The sequence below is a fragment of the Rhipicephalus microplus genome, chromosome X (assembly GCF_043290135.1).
Source record: "Rhipicephalus microplus isolate Deutch F79 chromosome X, USDA_Rmic, whole genome shotgun sequence".
NCBI lineage: Eukaryota > Metazoa > Arthropoda > Arachnida > Ixodida > Ixodidae > Rhipicephalus > Rhipicephalus microplus.
In genome coordinates this window covers 158,551,158-158,573,135 of record NC_134710.1, presented here as the reverse complement: position 1 = coordinate 158,573,135, position 21,978 = coordinate 158,551,158, and the positions used below count along the sequence as shown (strand labels likewise).

The following is a 21,978-nucleotide window of genomic DNA, read 5'->3' as shown; positions in this document are numbered from 1 at the left end:
GAGTGCCAAAGTGAACCAATCGACGGCTTCTTTGGCCCTCCCCTTGGAACAGGGTGTGTCGGGTGCCCGGAGCGGGATCCCCCGTAGAGAACGAAAGCGCGAGAGTGGGTTGCCTACTGAGGCCTGTGTGCTCAGATTTGGGTGCATGTTAAAAACTCCAGGTGGTCGAAATTTTCTGTGCCCTCCACTACTGCGTCTCTCATAATCATATGGTGGTTTTGGGACGTTAAACCCCACATATCAATCGGAGTGGATTGCCTAATCGCCGACGGCCGAAGGCCTCGGTGTGAACACGAGAGAAAAGTCTGGCTGTGTGTGGCTCGTGGTTGCAGGCATGTCTCTCATGTCAGTGGCAATGGAGGAGAATGAGATGTGTGGCAGAAAGGAAAGTGTGGAGACTATGGTGAGAAGAAGAGGTGGAAGGCAAAGAAGCCAACTTTTAACAGGGCTTTCAGTAATTTCACACGGACAGTGATTTTCACACGGGCGTGAAGGTCACTGATCCACGCGAAGGTTACTTCATGTGGATCAGACATAATCAGTTGCTTCAGTAGGCTTCAGTTCAAAAGGCCTCAGCTTTCCAGTCGACAAAGTCAGTTGAATAATAAGTTCAAACATCGAAGCCAAACAGTGTACACATGCCATTACACCAATATCTGTAAAACCCAGGCCTAATACGGGCCTGACTCGGGCCTGAGCCCAAAGCTGATAGGCCTGAGCCTGGGCCCAATCCCTTACCTGGCCTGGCCTGGGCCCCCATAGTGCTCTCGTTGTACCGGTTGCAGGGAAAGTATGCTATGCCAGCACTGGCAATCTTGCAGTGCACATTGCTGTTCTGACACAAAATGCAGTAGCAACTATTCTGGCTTGGAGGAGTAGCTTTGCTGCTTCTCCAGTCTTCATCTCTTTGCTGTAGGTATCATAACTTTAGGAAATCTTGATATTAGTATGAGTGCCTGGAGTCTCTGGTAGTCCCAACTTTATTTGGCTGGGTGTGGTTTCGATCCACACACTGCTGGATGTTTTCTTCAGCATTGTATGTCAATTGAGCAGAGAGTGTAATAATTTTTTTGCATTTGTCGGTTATGTGGCTTGCTTGTGTAAGGATTTATACTTGATGACAAAGGTGGGGCAATGTATTTCTTAACCTCTGCTGCTACAGCAAATCAGTAGCAGTAAAAAGCAAGCATTGTAAATGTGCTCTGCTCTCATTTGCACATTGTGTATGATTAGGGTTACCAACAGCCGCAGATTTTGTGGAACTGTTTTGACTTTTCATGCGTCTTGAGTCCCACCCTGTTCTTGTAGGAACAGCTATGTGTCCCAGATTTGTTCCGAATCATACAGTTAGAAATTTTATCTAATTCAATGCACGCGTAAAACACACCTCATGCTACGGAACATGAAATTAGCATGAATCGCATTCACGAAGCAGTGCCGAGGTAGTTAGTGGTAGCTATGAGGGGCTTCAGTCGCATTAGCTTAACTTTTGTGTAAAGTGCGAAAACTTGTACGAGTACATTCTTCAGCAAATGGAAGTGTTGTGAGCACCTCGTGGCCAGCTGAAGTGCCATTTCAAAAGGATGCAACAGTAAAGAAACAATGAACTGCTATAACGAAATCTGATTTTGCTTGCTTCCTACGTCCATAGGTACGGCATACAGCAACATGTGTAATATCAATGTACAACCCCCCCCCTTCGATTTCCTTTATTGTAAAGTTGGCAATGTGATCAATTCAAGATTCAAGTGCTGTGTATATAGTTCCACTGAGCCCCATGTGCTGTGTGTGTAGCCAGTTTGATATGCAAGCTTGTATTTTTGCATGTTTCATGTAAGTCTTCATTTTTTTCTTCTTTTGTGATTGGCTGAAGTGTGCCTCTCACCCCAGTGTTGCCAAATCAGCTGCTTTACAATTTACACTGTAGGAAAGCAGAGAAAATTAAATATAGTATTAAAATATAACAGCCCTTGCTGAATTCCTGCATGGTGTAATACCCACAGTAGCTGCAGTTCTGTACAATGTGCCCAAATACGCTTCAGAAAAAAATTTTCTGAGCTTGGCTTATTCTTGATTGACAGGGGACAATTTTTTCTGTGCATTCTTGTATTGTAATATAATGGTTCATTGCCAGATGCCTGTCCTGGGATGGTGCAATAGTGTTTACTGGCTGTGATTCAGGAAGCATTCTTGTCTGGGACCTGCTGAGTGTAAAGCTCCTTGCAACTGTGCCAGCCCATTCTGGTGAGGCTTTTCACGCTTATCAGCCATAAAATCTGTTATGTCTGGGGATGAACTGAATTTGCTAAGGGGGATGAACTGGGTTTGCTTATTACATGGCACGGCCCCACAAGGTCTGGTTCACCACTTCTAGAAACTGATGCCCATTGGGGACACAAGCTGGCATGTTCAATTTCCTCCACTGTCACGAGCGCTTTTTTTTTTCTAACACATGGAAGACAGTGTATGGTCAAAACGCAAATAGTATTTATAAAACCATTTTGCCAAGGTATACGCAAGTTTTTCGCACGGGGTTCTTTATGGTACCTGTTAATTTCGAGTCATTTGTAACACGTGTGATGTGGGGCTACTTTATTTTCTTCCTTCATACGTAACACCGGAAATCTAAAATAAATCGCATAACAAAAAGTGCTATGTCCTCCTCAACCGTCTCTCCCTACCCCACACCAGTTAGTAACAACAGTCAGTAACAACCGTTGAAGTTCACCACAGAGCAATAAATACGTCCTTATCAAATGTAATATTTCTTATCTTTTCCCATTCTTATAGTGCAGCTGTAGCTCGAGATATCTGTGAATCGATAAAGAGATGAAAAAAAAAAAGTGGAAAGAAGGAAGCGCCTTTGTGTAAATTTGCATTGAATTTTAACGTTCTCCTTCTCCCCCCTCATTATATCTCACACTGTCTCGTTTTAAAAGAGAAATTATATTTGTATGGGTGTACTTTCTTCACCGTGTAACCTAAGCTTCCGTATGTCCAAAACATGGTTGGTTTGGCAAATTACGTGCTACGAAATGCGGCCACTGTGACGTACGGTGCCCAACATGTGCCAACAGCATAAGCAGCACAGTTTTCCCTGCTATATGTACCATCATTTTTTTCATTGGAATTGAACTTTCAGCAGGTTAGTATATGAATTTATGTTTTGGTTCATTTTTGCACAACATATGAAGGAGGCTCAGGGGCGTAGCCTGGGGGGAAGAAAGGGAATCAATTCCCTCCTCGTGAATTTTTTTTAGTTTTGCATATGTATATATGCACCCACATATACAAAGGCACGTAAAAACATGCAAAAAGTATGGTTGACCCCCCCCCCCCCCCCCCGCCCCGAAAAAACTTTCTGGCTACGCTTCTGACGAGGCTCACATATGTGTGGACAATGGCCCTGGTGCATTATTCCCCAATAAATTCTCTGTTCACTGCTACCTCAATAGCATTTTTTTAAAAATAAAAGCCATGACCATAACATGACAAGTGATTGTTTCACCAAAATTGTCAGTAATTGATAGCAAGCTTGTACTTTCTAGGCAGTTACCTCAAGCTGTACAAAATGTTTGCGATAACAGCAGGGTCGAATTCATGCCAACCTTCCGGGACTAGGAGGGGGGAGAGACTTAGAGTGCTCTGCATCTCTCGCGTATCTTTCTAAACGCACACTGTCGGCATGACACCTAGCTCGTATTCGCTTCGAGTTCTTGACGCACATGCCAAGGTCGAAACATGGGCAATGCAGAGATCTTGCCATTTCCGCTCTAAGTGTACAATACAAAATAGTTCGAATTAGTTGAATAAAATGACTTGCCTCACTGGCTAGAGCTTTTGAAGGCATGACTGGTCAGTTGAAATAACTCTGTGGAGTAACATATTTTCAAGCAATAAGTTTAGTGAATGCAGTATGTATGCTGCACAATGAAGGGCTGTCATGCAGTAAGCAAGAAAGGGTCATTATATGTTGTTACCACAGTTTATTTTGCACAAAAGGAACGTTGGCAGCCCTTGGTTACAGCCACGAAAGTATCGAAACATCACACACCAGCACACACACATAAAAAACAACCTCAAAGGTACAAGGCATACATCCAGAGAAACATGAAATCACTGAAATGCCTTGCAAAGTACATATTTATTTATTTATTTATTTTCAAATACTTCAGCACAATGCAGCGCTATTGCAGGAGTGGGGAACATAAATACAACAGAGAAAAACAACAGTAGTATTACAAAAACATTTCCAACAGAACAAATATCGTCACCTCCTAAGCACAACGGGTAGATAATGAGAGAAAGTAAGACATTGATGTCACGAATGACTCCAGAAAATCTCATGTATTCATTTCACGAACAGAACCAGGTAGATCGTTCCAGTAAACAATAAACCTAGGAAAAAAAACTGAATTTGACCATGTCTAGTTGGCAGACCACTAGCTTACACGATGTAATTACCACTTTCAAATCTGAGCGTGTAATAGCTGCAGAGAATGAAGGTATACGTTATATAGTAATATTATTATTTTTTATTGCCCTATCCCACGCAAACCTTTACAAAAGTTCCGTTTTGTTCATGTGTTTTGGGCATTGAAGGAAAGCACAATATGAGACACCCGATGGAAGTAAATTGCTACGTCATGGGTTGTTTGAGTAAGAGTCTTTGCTATTTTGAGACAGCCTGCTTCTGCAGTTTATATCAAGGGGGTTTTCCTAATTTAGTACCTTTAGAGCATTGAGCAGTGATGTAACCCATAGAACGAACGCGGCGTCTTTCCATATCGCGAGGCACTGGCCTCACTTTCTTCCTCTGTCACGCATCCTGGTTCCTCTCTCGGAGCCTGTGCCGATGTGGCACATGCACTGGGGCTGGGGTTTCACTTGGTTCGCCTGCAATGCACAGAGAGTGTGCGTAGCACTTGAGCGCTGGATGTTGCTGTGGCTAACATGTAACGAATGTTTCAATGCTAAAACTGAGGATAGCCAGAACTTCATACAAAGTTTGCGTTTCTCCAACAGGAAGGCATATTGTGATCATCAGTGAAATTTTCTTCTTTTTAGACGGCATGCGCAAGCACTAGAGGTTGTGGCAAATGTCGGAGTTGCCACTGTGATTTGCTGCTCATCGAAGCTTGTTTGAACTGCTGGAGCGACTCAATTGCTTTCTCATTCCATGGTGGTCTGCATATAAGCATGCTGCGGGTGTGGGGATCTACACAGTCTTTGTAAAGCCTGATCAAAAGTGGAAGCATTCGTATTTTTCAAAAGTTATCGTCTCTTTTTATCCACTCTACGTGGATGCTTTTTGACGTGCAGACGACGAAGTGACAGAAACTCTTTTTAGTAATATGAAGCTGGCCCTGCATTTGGTAGTATTAGTTATAGGAATGGCTTAATTTCGGTGCTTCATGTTTTTGCCTCCTTTGATTATACTTTTAGGGGCGAAGCTCCTTAGGGCATGGGCTGTGCGTCCCCTGTAGCCTATATGTAGCCACCTCTAGTTTAGTTCTTGCAGTGTTCACTAGATGGCGGTACCGTCTCCTGTATGTAGCCACCTCTCGTTTAGTTCTTGTAGTGTTTACTAGATGGTGGTACTTGTAGCTGATGATGAAAAGATGCAAGATGTTATAAACTAGAAAGCGGTACTTGTAGTTGATGAAAGACGCGAGATCTTATAAAATAGGAATGATGTCACATATGGCGTGTGTCATTGGTTGAAGGCAATCGTTCGATTTAGTGCGGCGACGTACGCTAGGGGGAGCGTTGTAATAAAATCCGTTCGCTGTTGGCGCGCGCTCGGAGTCGCCGGATGGATAAGGCTGCACAGCGGAGAGAGCGCAAGGCGGCAGCAGCGCGCGCTCGCAGACAGAATCCCGATGTGCGAGCGCGCGAGGCAAGGGACATCGCAAGCCATCCATCGTCTAAGAACAAATAAAAGTTGATTTGTGTATATACACACACAGCGTTTCTCACGTCTTTACATGATGATCGACTGGGCGAATTACACGGAAGATTCACAGTTTACCGATGAATCCCTCCGGAGCTTCGCCCATTCATCATCATTCACCCCGTGAATATGCCGTAATTTTTTTAGCTGCCTCATATGGCTCCATATCCTTCGCAGTGAACAGACACTTCACCTCCATTATCCCATCACTCCTAACTAATCCGTTTGGCGACGCTGCCAAGAATCTGTGCTCTGTGTCAATAAAGAGCCCGCAAGGTTGCACAGCAGTTTCCATCTCTTGCTCATACATGCGCAGTGCAACATGCTCCTGTTGTCTTCCATGCTCAAGAGCAGCACTGGTGAAATTTTTCTTGTAAAACAAGGTCTTTTTGAGCGCATCACAAGGTATTCACTCACTTCGTCGGCACACTGCGTATAAATTCGAAGCCGTCAGGCGCATGTATCTTTCGAAGTGCCAAACGGAATTGTCCACCTGTCCTCGAGTAGCCTTCTCAATTTCGGCCTGCTGTCTTTCATTCACTTGTAGACCAGCTAAAACAGTTCGCTCCTCGGCATATTGTTCAAGTGGCATGTCTGGTTGCTGGCAGTTTGGGCCGTCATGAGTCATTGACTCCTTCACCGTTGAATCCTTGCAATTGCACTGTTTGTGGCCATTTTCTTTGAACAGTTTCTTCCTGAGAGACTTTTTTTTCGCTTTTTTAATTGCCTTCTTGCTAGCGTAGCGCTTCTAGATTGCTGCCGGGCTCTTGCAGGTTACCGCCTTGGATATGGTGCAGTGCCATTGTGGTCCCAGCTGAAAGCTGAACCCAGCCCCAAAACAGCATTCATAAGAACCTTTTCGACATATGTTGATCTGCTTACCGCCAGATAACTTCGCAACCAATGACATGACTGCCTTGGCAGAATTACTGGTGTCATCTGTCACAAGACGGTCAGCTTTCTCGGCAATTATTTTATTTATTTATTTATTTATTTTATTTATTCAATACTGCCAGCCACCCTTTGGCAGCCAGGGCAGGAGTGGTACAGTGCAGAGTTTGAACACAAAGTTTACACGCGACCAGTAACACGGTCCGCGGTACACAGGGAAGCAATAATGCAGTAAGCTTACAGATTGTCACAACACACAAGCGCACGCAATCAGTAACACGGCCCACGATTCGCAAAGCAGCAGTAATTCTCGTTACAAATAGCTACATAAATATACAATAAAACCGGCAATGCTAGTCTAATGCAAAACACACAAAGTACACTACGCGCATTGACCAGGAAGCGTGAAAAAAAAATAATAATAATCGGATACGTTAGTTCAATAGGACAGGGGAACAAGACCAGCACTTCCAATCATACACAGTTTTGAATAGCCGTTGAAAAAGCATTTTGATTAGTTAGTAACGTCGCGTGGCAAAGTGTTCCATTCTGCTATCGTTCTCGGGAAAAAGGATAGACGGTGAGCGTTTGTTCTCGTGAAAGGCATTAGGATTGTTTTGTTGTGCTTGTTCCGGGTGGGGCGTGACATGTTGAATTCGAGATAAGTATTGAAGTCAAGCTTTGAATAACCATTGACTATGCTGTGTAATATTTTAAGTCGATGTAATTTACGGCGGGACTCTAGTGTTGGTAGGTCAGAACGCCTGCGCAGTTCTGTCACGGATACTCGCCTGCTGTATGCGTTATGAATAAATCGCAGTGCTTTCTTTTGTACCCGTTCGAGCATAGCTTAATCCGTCTTTGTGTGTGGGTCCCAAACAACGTCTGCATGTTCGAGCAAGGGGCGGACCAGGGTAGTGTACGCAACGGTCTTCGTTCTGCTTGTACAGTGCTGAAGTCGGTGTCTTAGAAGCCAAACACTGCCCAGTGCTGATGATGTAATAATTTGTATGTGTTTGTTCCAGGTGAGGTTTGATGTCATGGTGACACCCAAATATTTGAACTCGTTAACAACCTTTAATTCAACATTGTTAATTTGATAAGCATATTGAAATGGAAACTTTTTGCACGTTATTGTCATTTGGCAGCACTTTGTTGTGTTGAGGCTCATGTTCCAATCGGCACACCAATTACTAACAGCTGTTAAGTATTGGCAGCATTAATATATTGCAATTATATTGGCAGCAGTAACTGTTTTCATTTGAAGCACCTTAGCCACGTTGTCATAAATGTTGTCGTCTTTGGTGCCATCACAGAAGTAGTTTTTGCATTTGTCGTGACAACCAAACACATGTTTCGGGCCATTTACGAGGTCCTCCGCAAGCTGGCACGTAAAATAGGGCTTTCTTTGCCTGCTGCTCTTGTGGAGTAAGTACCCTGTACATCTCTGAGAATGCTTGCGTAATGTTTTCTGGCCTTCCGTACACCATTTTTTATCTACTTGGTCCTAAAGCCACTAAGGAAGCCTGAACTTGCCTTTGTTTATTTGGCTATGCCATAGAGCAGAGTGGTGTAACATTTCAGAACATGGTTTGCACATTCTCTCTTTTTCACAAAGCGACCGTACTCCACTTTTGTGAGTATTGGATGTAAAACGGATGAATTCCCGTTCCCAATGAATGTCCAGTACTCCACACCATGCATATCCATGCTTCTCTGGAAGCCTTCAACGATGATGTTTCACTCCATTGTTCGTGAACTTTGATTCCAATTCTTGTAGCACCCATAGTCTTTCTTGTTCTTCCCCATCCTACAATAGTACTCATAAGTACTGCACAGCTTGTTTCGGACTCCTATGTACAGGACCTTCTTCATGCGTTCTATAATCACAGCGACACCAGAGTTAGCGGAATACCAGTGTCCGTGACTGCAGTGTGACCACCCACCATCGACAATTACTGTAATATAAGGAGTTATGCCGTCCTCACAAAAAGCCCCAGCTTCTTTCGCAAGTCTTGTTTCTTCCTTTCCGGCTTTTATCATTTGGTCAAAAAGAACGGCTTTCTAGCACTGCAAAAAAAAATAATAATAATAACAGCAGATTACAATGGCCGAAATTGTTTTCAGGGTAGCGATGCCGCACTTTGTAACACCATCACTGTGTGAATGAGCTTATTACGATTGCTGCCTCAATTGTAATCCGCGCATCTCGCACTAAACCGTTTCATTGTATCTGACGAAGTTTTGCGGAGAAATAAATTCTCATCATTCTGTACTTCCGTTCAGAACACTTTCCATGGTGCCTTTGTCGAAATACGCGATGTTTACTGAAAATAAAGCGCTGTACATGCTTCATCGTCCTCAGAAAAAGAAGAATATTTATCAGCATATTTACCTTTCCCAGAGACTCCTTTTGGCAGAGAAAAGCCCCTTTGCTTATAGCAGGAACTTCCATCACTGCCATCACTTCCTCGAACTACGAGTGTCGGATCCGGCCACTCGTGAATGCCCAAACAGCAGCATCATTGACTCCTAAATGTGCTTTGTCAATGAGCGACGTTGGTTCTTTGATGGGGTCAGTTGCCAACTTTCTGATTTCATTACATTCATTGCAGGCAAACGTAAGCTCCGACCAGAGCCCCACTCTGCATTCCTTCACGAGTGCAAACTGTCCAGTTAGCTTAGGGCAGTTGTGGGTGTCGAGACTGCGAACAGCATCCGCAAAATGGGACAGGGACACAATCCTCCTTCTGATGATGTTCGGTTCGTCTGGCACAGTTGTGACGCTTGATCCCAGACTCAGGTCTGGCAGAGACTCTTCATCGATGACGAAACTGTCCCAGTAATCAGCTGTTGCGTCATCTTCTCTGGCAGAACCATTGTCGTCCAGTGACGGCGTAAAGGCGGCACTTTGTTGCTGCTCTCTGCTGCCTTCTGGCGAATTGACCTTCCTGAAAAATTTAGCCAAGTACATTGCTACATTTCGTCTGTGAGCTAGCACCAGGTGCACAGGCATCGTAGCAACAACACTTCCAAAGCTGACATGCATAACTAAACTTATTGGGGGGGGGGGGGGGGGGGTGATGAAAAACTAGAAATATGAAGGTGAGACCTGAGCCGGGATAATTGTCAAAAATTTTGTCTATGATGGTTGCTTCAAATAACGCCAATAAAAGGCAACATGAAACACAGAATTGCTTGTGCTTGCCTTCTTTGAACTTATGAAATCAATCAGTCAATGAATCAATCAGCCATACAAGTTTACTTACTCCAAAACCAAACTTATCTACGTTAGAAAAAGGTGGACGGACAAAATCTGTACCATGACAGTTTGACAAAGCTCCAGCCACCTACCCGCGGCTGTAACAACGTATAAATGTGATAATGCCAGAACACCTACCCTTGTTGGCGGGTAATGGGGCCATTGCCTGTGCATGCATCATTTTGTGAGCAAGAAAGTCTCGCTTTCTTGTGCATTTTGATGGATTGCTCCAAAAGGCCTGCGTTAGGTCAGTTATATATGTTGTGATACGATGGAGCTGGATGGATAGGGAATGTGACACGCTGCAGGTCTGCACGTTGTATAACATAAGCACTTGTGCATGCACAATCATTTTATTGGGTGCATGTACAGGTTTTTTACGTTGGGCATTTTCTAGCTTTTCAACAACAGTTGCTTGGTTACTTGCTAAGCTCGGAAGCACGCCGCGTGCAACGGGCATCAATCAGCCCAGACGGCTTGCGGTGGCGCTAAGAGGCACCAGACACAAGATTTTTGGCGCAGGTAACGGTCATTTAGATGCACTATATGGGTGAGGCTCACTCTGTGGGGATGCTGCGAGCGTGCAGACCACAGCGGTGCTTTTCCGCTCGCACGCACCGCTGGCGAGCGGCCGCCTGCTGGGTGTTCGAAATCATTTTATGTGCGCTTGTGTAATAAAACCTACGGAAACTCATTGGCACCTCTTATGCTCGAGAGTTAGCGACAAAAACTTTGAAAAAGTCTTTAAAATGCCCTGCATGGTTATGGTTTGCGAGAGTTCGCCACAGGGCCATTTCGCGTTAAGAACAACAATGCAAAACGCTGTTGATCACGGGGCCAATTTCGCCATATGCGTGGCCAGTCAAGGACGGGGCGCTCGGGAATTTTTTTTCTTTATGTATAGGCACCTGGATTTCCGAGCAGTTCAACAAAGCGTTTCGGAGGAATCATAGTCAAATATGCAGAATACGAATACATTTACGAGGCCTGTTTGATGTGCACTTCATTCAAGGTGTGCGTTATTGTATTGTTGATATGAAGTGCATGCAGGCTGGCAAAGTGTAATTCAGAACGCGCCGAACCATCTGCGGTAGGCAAAGACAGCGAAATACAGAGGTTTTCACCTGCGTATAACACAAACAAGCCCTTGTATATGTAAGATGATGCTGCCTAGCTTACAACAAAAGGACTCTTCTTAGTTCTGTAGCAAAAAAAATACGTGTATTTGACGTGCTCGTCTCGCGCCATCAATCGGGCCCCAGATGTGCTCACAGATCAGATAAAAATGCTGGGCTTTGTGGCTGCTGCTTTGCACCACAAATATACTGACCACTCAGGCAAGTGCAATCAAAAAGATAAAGCCCAATGTCACAAAAAATAAAAGGCACCCAAGCACACGAACACAGAAGCAGGAGTGTTGTGACGTACACACAGTGTGCAGCAGGTCCCTATTCCCTCATACCTCCTGGGCATGCCCTATATGAAGCGCCTACCATTTGTCTTTTCATACAAGGCAGTGCCATTTCAAATGCACTAAGGAGAGAGACTTTCTATGTAGACCACATATTCCACAGCACAATTTTGTCAACAGTGCACATCGTCTGTGAGCTACTGCATGTCCGGCGTTGTGTACACCTAAAACTCTGCATTTGAGAAGTATGCGCTAGCTATGAACAATTTCATTCACCTGAAGCGGCTAAAGAAACGTTATGTTGACTTCGTCTTTATACTTATGTAGTCTTAATAACTAGCATTACAACATAAAATGGAAGTGGAGCTGTGTAACTGGCAAGGTAAAGCTAATCACAGAAAGAAAAAGTCGCAATAGTGGCTCTCTTCCTCTTCAGTGAAGCTCTATCCTTACGATTTGCCATGACTCATATGCAACTCCACAAGGCCCTTGGGCTGCAGGTACTTGCACACGCACTGACGACGCACTCTTGCCGAACATGCGCCGCTTGTGCGCGATGCCCGCCGCTGACGAGCAGGTTTGCTTGCGGAGTGCACCGGATATCGGTGATTTTCAGTGGTATACAAAAGCTACGCCTCGGTCCAAGTTTCTCTGCTTTGCCCAAGAAAGAGTGCGTTCATATGGTTTCAATCTTTCACCCTTTCAGCGGTTTTTCGTCTCAAATGCCGCAAGGAGTTCGAGCGTCGTCTGTACTGTCAACCGGATGCACGACGGAAACGGCGGCTCTTTTTATCGGGGTCAAAACTATTCGAAACGCGCTGTGTAGGTAAACTTACAAGCAAACTAACCAAGCAGCAACATGTGCTCCTAATGAGAAGTACGGAATGCCGTAGGGTCTCTCTAAGGGGCATTCATGAGAGCAAAGATTCGATAAAGATGCAAAAAATAAATATTAAAAAAATCAATAACATGTGCGAAAAATTCGGATGGAAGCATCGCAGAGAGCAACAAAAGGAAAAAAGTGCCACTTTCACAACACCAAGCACAATGCGAGCAGTGGATGTTAGAGGATGCAGCCGAAATGTGTTCTGTTTGACTGTTTTTACTGTCTCATGTTACTCTATATAGCACACACTGTCGGCTTTCGTGACGTTCTTGTCTTTTTTCAAGTTCCGCGGCTCAAGCCAAGTCAGCAATGAACAACCTAGCTCCGCTGAAACCATTAGAGCCGGCTTTCATGCTGCAGCAAGCATGTGTGTACCCGTCTTCGTCTTAGCTCAGGCGCCCCGCTACCCCCCTCCCCCTCTTATTTTTTGTGCTATAGATATATATCTACTCCCTCCCCCTCTTATTTTTTGTGCTATAGATATATATAATATCATTTTTTTTATAGGAAGTAAGCATGCTCAGAGTTCGCTCGACGGGGCCCATGGTTCCCTCTTGGTGATTTACGGCCCGTGATACGAACGGGACTCGCAATCCCTGTATGTCGATTAGTGCAATGTGCCTTCCTATTGAATTGCCTTTGTCTAGACAAATTCGATGTACATCTGTCGTGTTCGTGTAATCATGCCTTATTATTTATTTATTTTATTTTATTTATGTTTCACCTTCATTGCCATGGACATTATGGGGGGGGGGGGGGATGTACACATGGGTCATAACACAAATAGCAATCGATACAATAAATACAACAGGTACAAGCATCCAAAAGATACTGGAAAGATAAAAAAACCACTCTTATTGACAGTATTATTGTTGGCATTCTACACAGAAGAAAAAAAAAGTTTCATTATCAATTTCATTAACGATATCGTTCGGGAGACGGTTGCATTCCCGTATTGTTCTTTTAAAAAAGAGGAACTACTGAAACAGTGTTATGCGTATTGATGCCACTGTACTTTATAAACTTATCGTTTTCAAATACGCTTGTTTTGTTGTCCGGCCACTAGGTGCTATATATAGTGTAAGTTCGGCTACATCGGATCATCAGCCTTAGGATATACACATGAACGTTTTTAGATACTGTCAGTTGGAAAACCTCGCTCCGAAGGCGGCACCAACTGGCTGGCGTAGCGTTGAGATTGAGCCGCCGCCGGTTTCTAGCGGCAGCGTTGAATGTCTCTTTTTTTTTTTTTTTACTTTGCTTGCTCAGACCACAGCGACGGGAGCTTGAAGGGAAGGTTAGATTTCGATTATCGTAAATATTACTTAACATGTTACACGATAATCAAGCATGCTTGAGTGATTTAGCGATTTGACCCAATAAACATGCCGACTTGCGGCACACCGAGCTGTAGAAGTGGCTATACCTCTGAGGAAAACACTTTCGATTGGGGGCATTTCTTCAAACCCCCAAAATTACCCAGCAGTTCTCAAGGCCTCAAAAGCTACTATTCCACAAAAAGCCTTCCAGGTGACAGTCAAGATATACATTTCCGACTTATATTTCAAATCCGAGGACCTAATCACTTGCTACGAGCACATTGTAAGGGGAAATGTGAAAATTCCATGTGGTAGTTGGACACGTAAGCCCAGTTCGTTTCCTCCAATTTTCCCGAATATTCCTGCACACTTGTCTAAACCATCAGCATTAAAGCGCCAAAGGAAACCACCGAAACAATAGAGAAACTGCAAATTTCGAGGACCGTTTGTCGGCAAGTGATGGCGAGGTGTCAGACGTCGACATGGAAAACAGTGGTGTTCACAAAGCTACTGGCGTCCACTCCAATCCCGAGTTGCGTCCAAAGATAGCAACTTGGTTCTCTGCTTTACAAGACCGAACAATGTTCTAATCCTGGAATGCCGAACTTATCCAGGAAAAAGTTATTTTTTTTTCAAATTCGCTCTTTGTGCTGCGCTGAAAGCTTCAAAGCGAAGTCAGCCAGAAGGTGGCGCTACCAAACCGAGTGGCTGATTACTTACCTGCTCTTTGAAATATCGAGCCTTGCTGCTGCGTATAGGTTTATGTGATAAGGTGAACATACTGCCTCTGACGACATCGTCACGCCTTAAACAAATAAATTATCAAGGGAATGCCTTGCGAATTTGGGTTCAGAGAGGTTTCGCTCAGCAGCATCGGTTGTTGTGCTGGAAGAAGGCCGGTCATCAATTAGTTCGCTTGACTAGTAGAACCATATGAAAGCTGTGTTTTCATTTTCCAAAGGTCGTTCATCACTTTTTCTCCAAAACTGTAGACCATATTTCTTAGTTTTTTAGTAGTTGAGCGTAATTTTTGATAACGTTTTGTTGGTTTTGTAGATTTCGCCATTTGTTTTTCTTCTACTGAGCTCGCCAAATCTTCTTTGCGTTCTTGCATGGTGCGCATAATTTAAGTCTTTTAGAGACAGCCCGAAAGTGCTCCTCAATCCGTCCCGGATCTTCAGGACTGATGTTGCGGTCGAAATCTAAGGGAATAAGCTGCTATGACAGGCAGTGCATGTCTTCATGTGATCAACATAACTGGGAAAAGTTGATACCATCTACAAGCTCGTGAGTTTCAGTGGTGCGGCCAGCGGGTGACACAACGGCACAGGCCTGTTCCTTCTTTTCCTTTTCTTTTTTTTTATTACATGCAAAAAAAGTAATCGTACATTTTTCGGGTACAGGCACTGCCCTCATTTCTCACTAAGTAGTATTCATTTGGCCCTCATCTAGCTGTCTTAGCTAAAATCCACGTATTTGGAAACAAATTTCCCACTGTTTGGCATGCAGAGGTAGCAGACGACGCTCCTTCACCAATCCCTGAGCGACAGCAGCGCCGCCGCTGTACGGATTACGGAAGGGGCCACTCTTCGCCACTGCAACCGGGTGCGCTCACCCAACTGACAGTATTTAAAAACGTTGATACACGCTACTAATCTACGACTTGCTATTCTCAGATATTGCATGTTCTCAACACGGCAGACTTTACAACGAATTCTTAGCCGCTGTGGCATTCCTCTATCTTTTCTCTTTCACGCGAACGCGGTGGCAGGTAAAGCACAAGTTGAGCAAAGATAATAGAGATGAGTCTCGTATAACGAGCATGCTGTTAAGCTCGCTACACGGTCTCGTATAGCGAGCATAACAGCATGTCAGTCCTCAGACGGCAAAGGTGTGGCATGTGAAACCGCTCACCAAAGTAGCATTTATGGACACAAATTCTCGTTACAGCATGAACTGCTGCATACTCACAGCAAGGAAAGAACCAGGACAACAAGCGTATCAAGCGTGCCTCGGTTACCTGCCGTTCGTGAAATCATGCCTGAGGTGGTTTACTGAAGAAATGAAACACTTAGGCGACCTTATATTTTGGGTGGAAACATACAACCAGCGCCAGAAGACATGTAAATTATTCGGAAAATCCAGATGCAAAGTGTACAGACGGAGTCAAACTTGTCTAAAGCACCCAGCCGGTCGCTTAAGCTGCCGTTTTCTGCAAACGTAAGCAAATTCTGACGCCGTTACGATACATAAAATAGTAAAACTGCATGCTAGGTTCTTACGTGATAATTCAAACATGAACGGAAGCTTGTTGCTAACGTGAGCTAGCAGCTGCGGACAGCAACAGTATCCACAGCCATGTTCACTGCCACTCCAGACAAGTCTGATTCCATCTGTACCTGCACATGCCTGCCCTGCAGACAGCAGAACTTCCTCTGCAGGATACTACAAACGTTTGGGCGTGGAAAGATCGTATAACAAAGTTCCACGACATCATGAACCACTACCAGTTACAAAAACGCATATAGCCAACCCCTGACGCTCGGCTAACCAGGACACAGGTGGTAAAGACAATTACAAATTCATACAGAAACCCTAGACTTATGCACGCCATGTATCCAGACATTTACACTACAAACAAATATGGATCGTGTTGAGAGGTCGCCATGTTTAGCCACATGCTGTGGGAGTGTCAGGGCTTCACAGACAATTAGAACAGTGCCGATCCATCCGTCTCCTCCACCGCCAGCCTCCGCTCGCGCTGCGAGACCGCACTGCGAACCTGACAGCACAACTCTGGGCCGTCCAGCGTGCTGATGAAGGTGCTTCGAGACAAGGTCTCGGAACTGGTTCCTCGGTGGGTGCCCAGGCCCACTAAAAAGACGCCCGACACGAATCTTATTGACTCGCCAATAAAGATTGCGTCTCTCTCTCTTCTGCCAATTTGCTACTCTGTTACTTCCTGAAAACTGGCAGAACCCACGCTGTGTTCCTGCATTGAGCAATGCAACAAATATTGTTCGACTTTGTGGTTCCGTCAAACCAACAACAGATATTCACAGCCTACTCGTAGTAAAAAGTTCGCAAACTCCCGCGTTTCCATGGAGAGAGCTTTATTTAATTATGAGGAATGTCGCCTTTGGATACTCCTGAACACTTGGAGTGCACGGAAATATATATATACACGGGTGATCTTGCATTTCGGTGCTTAGTAAACGTGCTGGTCGTAGGTGGACGTCGAACTCTTGTCCACAAGCTAAACATAGTCCGATGAATAATCTGGTAACGTATATCACACACGGTGGGTCAGAGTGAACTTATCCTGCCAAGTTTGTTCTTATGGACAATCTAGCAAGTTCAGGCCACAGCAAGCGCAGATGAACGTGATAGGTTACTTACGCGACATGCATTCCTGCCATATCGTAGTTTTGCCAGGTACGAATGTTGAAGACACAGAAAGGAAGGGAAGCTGGTACGAAAGAAATTCGAGTGGCCAACATTTCATTGACGCCAAGAGATACATCTTAATTGTGCTTGATTGACAGTACAGTGTTTAGCTTGTTAGCAATGACAGAAATCAACACACAGCAAATATAAAACAATTTATTTGTCATTCCTTTATGTGTGCCTACTCTTGTATTTATGCTGTTCATTGCAATGAATTCATACAAACCCAGGAAATCCCACTTCTGAAAAGCTGCATATTATTGCCAAAAGAAAAGTTAGTTGATATTTGGACCATACTTTGCCAGAGTACGTCTGCTTACTTTGGTGGTTTTAGAAAGAAGGGAAAAGGGCACTACTATTATACCTGCCTGTCACAAGACGACACGGCTAAGCACCTTTGGGGGATGGGGATTAGGGGCGGGATAAGGAAACACAGAAGAGAAGAAAGAGGGAAGGGTGGCCATCAGGCAGCAGGCGCGACAAAGGAAGCGATGCAGCGTGTCTGATGTGTCTAGCGCAGCCAGGGTGCATGGAACACGCACTGCCCTTTTTACTGCTTGTTTTTATTTGTCGTTCCGCTTTTTCGTGGTAGCCTGTGTGGCCACAGACACACATGTGCTCCCCCCCCCCTTTTTTTTTATTTCTATTCAAGAACCTGTTCTGCCAGACACACACACTCACGACCCCATCTCCTGCTTTGACGCTCTCTCGCGCAGCTGTATGAGAGACGCTCAGGGGGGCATGTAGAAAATACTTACATATAGATGGTGGTGCATAGTTTGTGGCTAGAAATAACTTTCTTTCCTGAAGTAAAATGTTTTCGCATGCCACAGTCGGCGAAACGTGGAGCTTTCAAATACAGCGTTTTCAGTTATACTGTCTAGGTGGCATTAGGAGAAAATTCTCGTTGTAGTTACAGGAATAATGCAGATTGCTTAGTATTTTTACAGTGTTAGTGTGTCATTCTTGTGTATAATTATATGAGGAGATCGTAACTGCTATTCTTTCGGCTACGCGTGCTCAGATGTCAGTGCCATTTGAAGACTACAACGTTTTTGTTGACGTCTGTGGCAGTATATTTTAAGACAATTTCTGAGCTTCAATCGCATTTCTATTCGCTTTATGAAAAAATGTTACGTTGAGGACATAAATAGGGGCCTTTAGTTTCTCTACATGCAATCAGCCACAGAACTTCATTAGTTATCCGTAAAAATGGGCCAAGGTAGGTCTATGTATTGAGAATATTGCCCGATTTACATCAGTGTAATTAAAATGTGAGAGCACGTACATTATTGATATTTCGCCTTCAGACGGAGAATATTACCATCTGCATATGCCACGAAAATTTATTTTCTCTAGCGAACAGTTACCGTGCAGTCTGCAGCGAAAGTTACTAAATTTGTCCATTTTCAAAAGCTGATCAGCTATAAATTAGAAGTCCGACATTAATTTGCTACGTTGAGAAAATAGATAAATATATCTAGAAAGTGCTGTTAAAAGAACAGTGCTGTAACTGTAGCAGATTTATCAGAAAATGGTCACTGCTGGGGCATAGTCAGCCCAAAACGGTGTAACTAGCACTTATTCCTGGCTCTCCACACCGAAGTACTAAAGGGTGACTTTTTTTTTTTCATAGATATTCCGAATGTACAAAGATCAATCTTTTCAATGATATATAAGTTAGCTACATAAAGCAGGAAAAACTGCCACCGGAGCAGTTGGAAAAATAACAAAAACGCTGTGTTAGTGCCGCCGAAGTGGGACCGCTGCCTTAAAATGTCAGATAGAGAGTGCTGGAGTCTTGGCAGTTATCAGCAGTTCTATTGTTGTCTAAGCTGTGAGACCATATTGGATTCATTTCACAACAATCTTTTAACTAGAGACTGGATAATAGGCAAATGCCTATTTTGTTTCTTGCATTTATATCGTGTCACTTTGATATATGAGCATGAATTAGAGGTTAAGAATAGCTTTTATAATGTTTTTATACTGCCTATAAATGTCCATATTTGACGTTTTTGTCTAAATTCTTATAAGTGTCTATAAATGCCTAGGGTCAAAATCAAAGCTTATATGAACCCTGTTTAACCGCAAATTTGGTTTCGAGTACAGTTGGAGACAGGTAGTTATGTTACCGGGCAAAATTTAGCTTTCGGAACTCTGTGGGGTACAACCTGTACTCCATCTCATAAGTTCTTTCAGCACGGTCAAGGCTACAAGGCCTAGGAAGATGTCCATAGGAAGATTTATTAGCCTTTACACATGTATTCGTCTGCATTGCGTTGTGTGCTCAGTATCTCCTTGCGTCTGCTCGCATGTGTAGGGAACAAGAAGCGCTTCTGCGCAGCCGCAGGTTGATGAAGAACCATGAAGTGTAATCAGGGGAAAGTAGAGTGCAGGTTAAAAACACGTTCACGTGGGGTTTTTTTTGTTGTTTGTCATTTACTTCTTAAACGGTGGTTCACTAGACCGCATGATAAATTTTATTTAGACGCTGGAAGTTGTTGCGTGCCTAATGAAATGTTTTGTACCTCTAGAATTTTTTAATTGGTTCATTGCAAGCCGTGTAAGCGTGATGCAATGAGGTGAGCTCAAAACCTTTGCCACTCGCCCGGTGTAAACTCAGCAGGCCTAATTCTTTCCCTGCACTTTTCGCTATTGGAGCAACTCCTAGCCAGAAGATCACACGACGCATAGGCATCAACACGTCATGCGCACGCAAGGTTACATTCGGATGACATGCCTATGCCAGGTCGTGCACACAAGCGCTGTTGTGCCGTTTTGACCTTCTCTGTGTTGTACCGCCCGTTTCTGTGGGATGGATCCCTACATGCATGCACGTTTGGAGAGGCTGGCATACATCATATATCCTTACCACGATACACAGTGCCACACCACAGAAACTGCTCTAAGCGATGATGTCCTAAAAACATGCTAAACGTTGTGAATGCTGTATTGGCATGATGTGGGAACACCAATGCAAATGAAATGGGAGGCAGCTTAGTCTCGCATCTCGCTCAATACGAAATTAAAAAAAGTAACGTGCATAGATTCTGCTTGTATGTTTTAATATTTCTGTAAACTTTCATGCTTCTATTCAGGCAACAGATTGCACAAATTACACCGTCGCCTCGAATGATTCTCACAGTCACGTACTACTTTGATGCATGCAGAACCATTCCTTAGTGTATAGACTGTTTTCTGCAGCGGCGAATGGATGCTGCCACGTTTGAACACGTGATCTAATGGCCTCCTTCTTTCCACTTTCCCTTCACTGTTGCCGCCGCGCTGTGTTGAAAGCCAGCAAAGCGTGTGCAGTGCATAGTCCGCGTCACCCGGTTCTTGCCGTAGGTAGCAGGGCGACGTCTGCCACTCACCACATCGCGGCCGTGCTGCAGAGGAGGTCGGGGTGCTTCGGTGTAGTGGCGCCATCTAGTTTTTCTAAGCAAAACTAGCTACAAAAAATCGTCCATACGTCATCTCCACCATGTTGGGGGGGGGGGGGGGCACCCATGAGGTCGCACCCCCTCCAACAGAGATCTCTCACGTATTTCTTTGAAATTTTGAATTTTGTCGAAGTTTATTATGCCTACATTTACAATTTTGGGGGCCTAAAACAGTGTTTTGCCCGCCTATTTTTGGTGCCTAAAACCTGGTTTTTCAATGCTATAAATCCAGCCTCTACTCATAACCTAGGGTGTAAGTCACAGTAAACCACATCTGGCTCAACAAAAATGTTTTTGTTATTGCACACTTTTAAACAGGGGGAAGCTAATCAATGTCTATACTGCAAGTTTCCTTATGGATGCCAACATGTTTGTTTTCCTAATGGCACTAGACTGCTAACCCACGGATCGCAGTATCGAATCGCGGCTGTGGCAGCTGCCTGTTCGATGGAAACGAAAATGTTTGGGGTCCGTGCACTATCCCAGGTCGTCGAAATTTCCAGAGCCCTTCACTACAGTGTCACTCATAATCATGTGGTTTTGGGATGTTGAAACCCCGACATTATGTTTGTTTCCTCTAGCACTGTTCTGTGGTACTGCTGTACAACACAATCTTCATAGTTAGTGAAGCTTGACATGCCAACGTATCCTTATCATGTAGGCCTGCTGCATACTATTATACGAATGCCCATAGTATAAGATTTGAAAGCATGTTTCATTTGTAAAATTTTATCTCACCAGAATATGCAGTGCTTGGTATAAAGTGATGATATAATACTCACCGTTGCCTTTACTTTCACTGCTGTTGTCCCTAAAGTGTCATTCTCAACAATCGTTTTCAAAGCACAGCTCTTACGTGCCCCTCGATCGGTTCTGTGTGCTCTTCACCCATCATAGCGTAGCAAATAATTTGCACAGGGGAATATGCAAGAGAGCAAAGCAGAGTGCAGTGGAGAAAAATGAAAGATAAAGAAAAGATTGTGAGAGTGAATAGAGCATGGCTACCACCAGGGAATGCATGAGCCACGAGTTCCGGGGTTTACACTTTCTGAAATCTAAAAAATGAGCGGTGCAAAATAAATACACGCTTTTCTGTTTACAGGACCTGTAACCTGCATTCATGTATCTGATGATGGAAGCCTCATTGCAACAGGTGGAAGTGATGGAAAAGTGGTGGTATGGCAGTCTGGAGAACCCTGACAGCCATCCCCAATTTTTGGATGCAGTGGCACTACAGTATGCAATGTGTATTTTTCTGAGAATTAAGGCACACAGGAAAGCATGCGTCACCCTTTTTCGTGTTGTACAGTATTTTACATTTCGAAAATATATACACTGCTTTTTACCAATGCTGGCTGCTCTT

General features: G+C 44.1%; 2 protein-coding genes across 4 annotated transcripts in view; one reads left to right on the top strand and one right to left on the bottom strand.

Annotated features, from left to right (window-relative positions):
• Positions 1-21,978, top strand: part of LOC119177060 (protein FAN) — a 181,793-nt gene that overhangs the window by 155,231 nt on the left and 4,584 nt on the right. The window contains exons 31-32 of one of the 2 annotated variants that reach the window (XM_075878063.1): positions 2,135-2,244; positions 21,718-21,851. In XM_075878063.1, coding sequence (XP_075734178.1) covers positions 2,135-2,244; positions 21,718-21,815 — 208 coding nt within the window. In that variant the 3' untranslated portion in view covers positions 21,816-21,851. Of the gene's footprint in view, positions 1-2,134; positions 2,245-21,717; positions 21,965-21,978 lie in introns of those variants that run through there. The other variant, XM_037428427.2, reaches the window with a different exon arrangement.
• LOC142775842 (uncharacterized) lies at positions 3,967-20,573 on the bottom strand. Of its 2 annotated transcripts, XR_012887066.1 has the most exons (3): positions 17,122-20,573; positions 9,240-9,795; positions 3,967-4,896 (listed from the first exon to the last, which is right to left on the bottom strand). XR_012887066.1 is itself a non-coding variant. In XM_075878064.1 (2 exons), exons 1-2 carry the CDS (start codon positions 17,220-17,222, stop codon positions 9,321-9,323), a joined length of 576 nt encoding a protein of 191 aa, XP_075734179.1. In that variant the 5' UTR covers positions 17,223-20,573; the 3' UTR covers positions 3,967-9,320. The 2 variants fall into 2 exon arrangements, 1 of the variants encoding a protein (XP_075734179.1); XM_075878064.1 differs by having other exon boundaries at positions 3,967-9,795.

Coding starts and splice junctions, on each gene's coding strand:
- LOC142775842 (XM_075878064.1), bottom strand. CDS start 17,222: ATGTTGGCCACTCGAATTTCTTTCGTACCAGCTTCCCTTCCTTTCTGT. Junction 9,796..17,121: donor ATGGCAGGAATGCATGTCGC/GTAAGTAACCTA, acceptor TAAATTTTTCAG/GAAGGTCAATTCGCCAGAAG.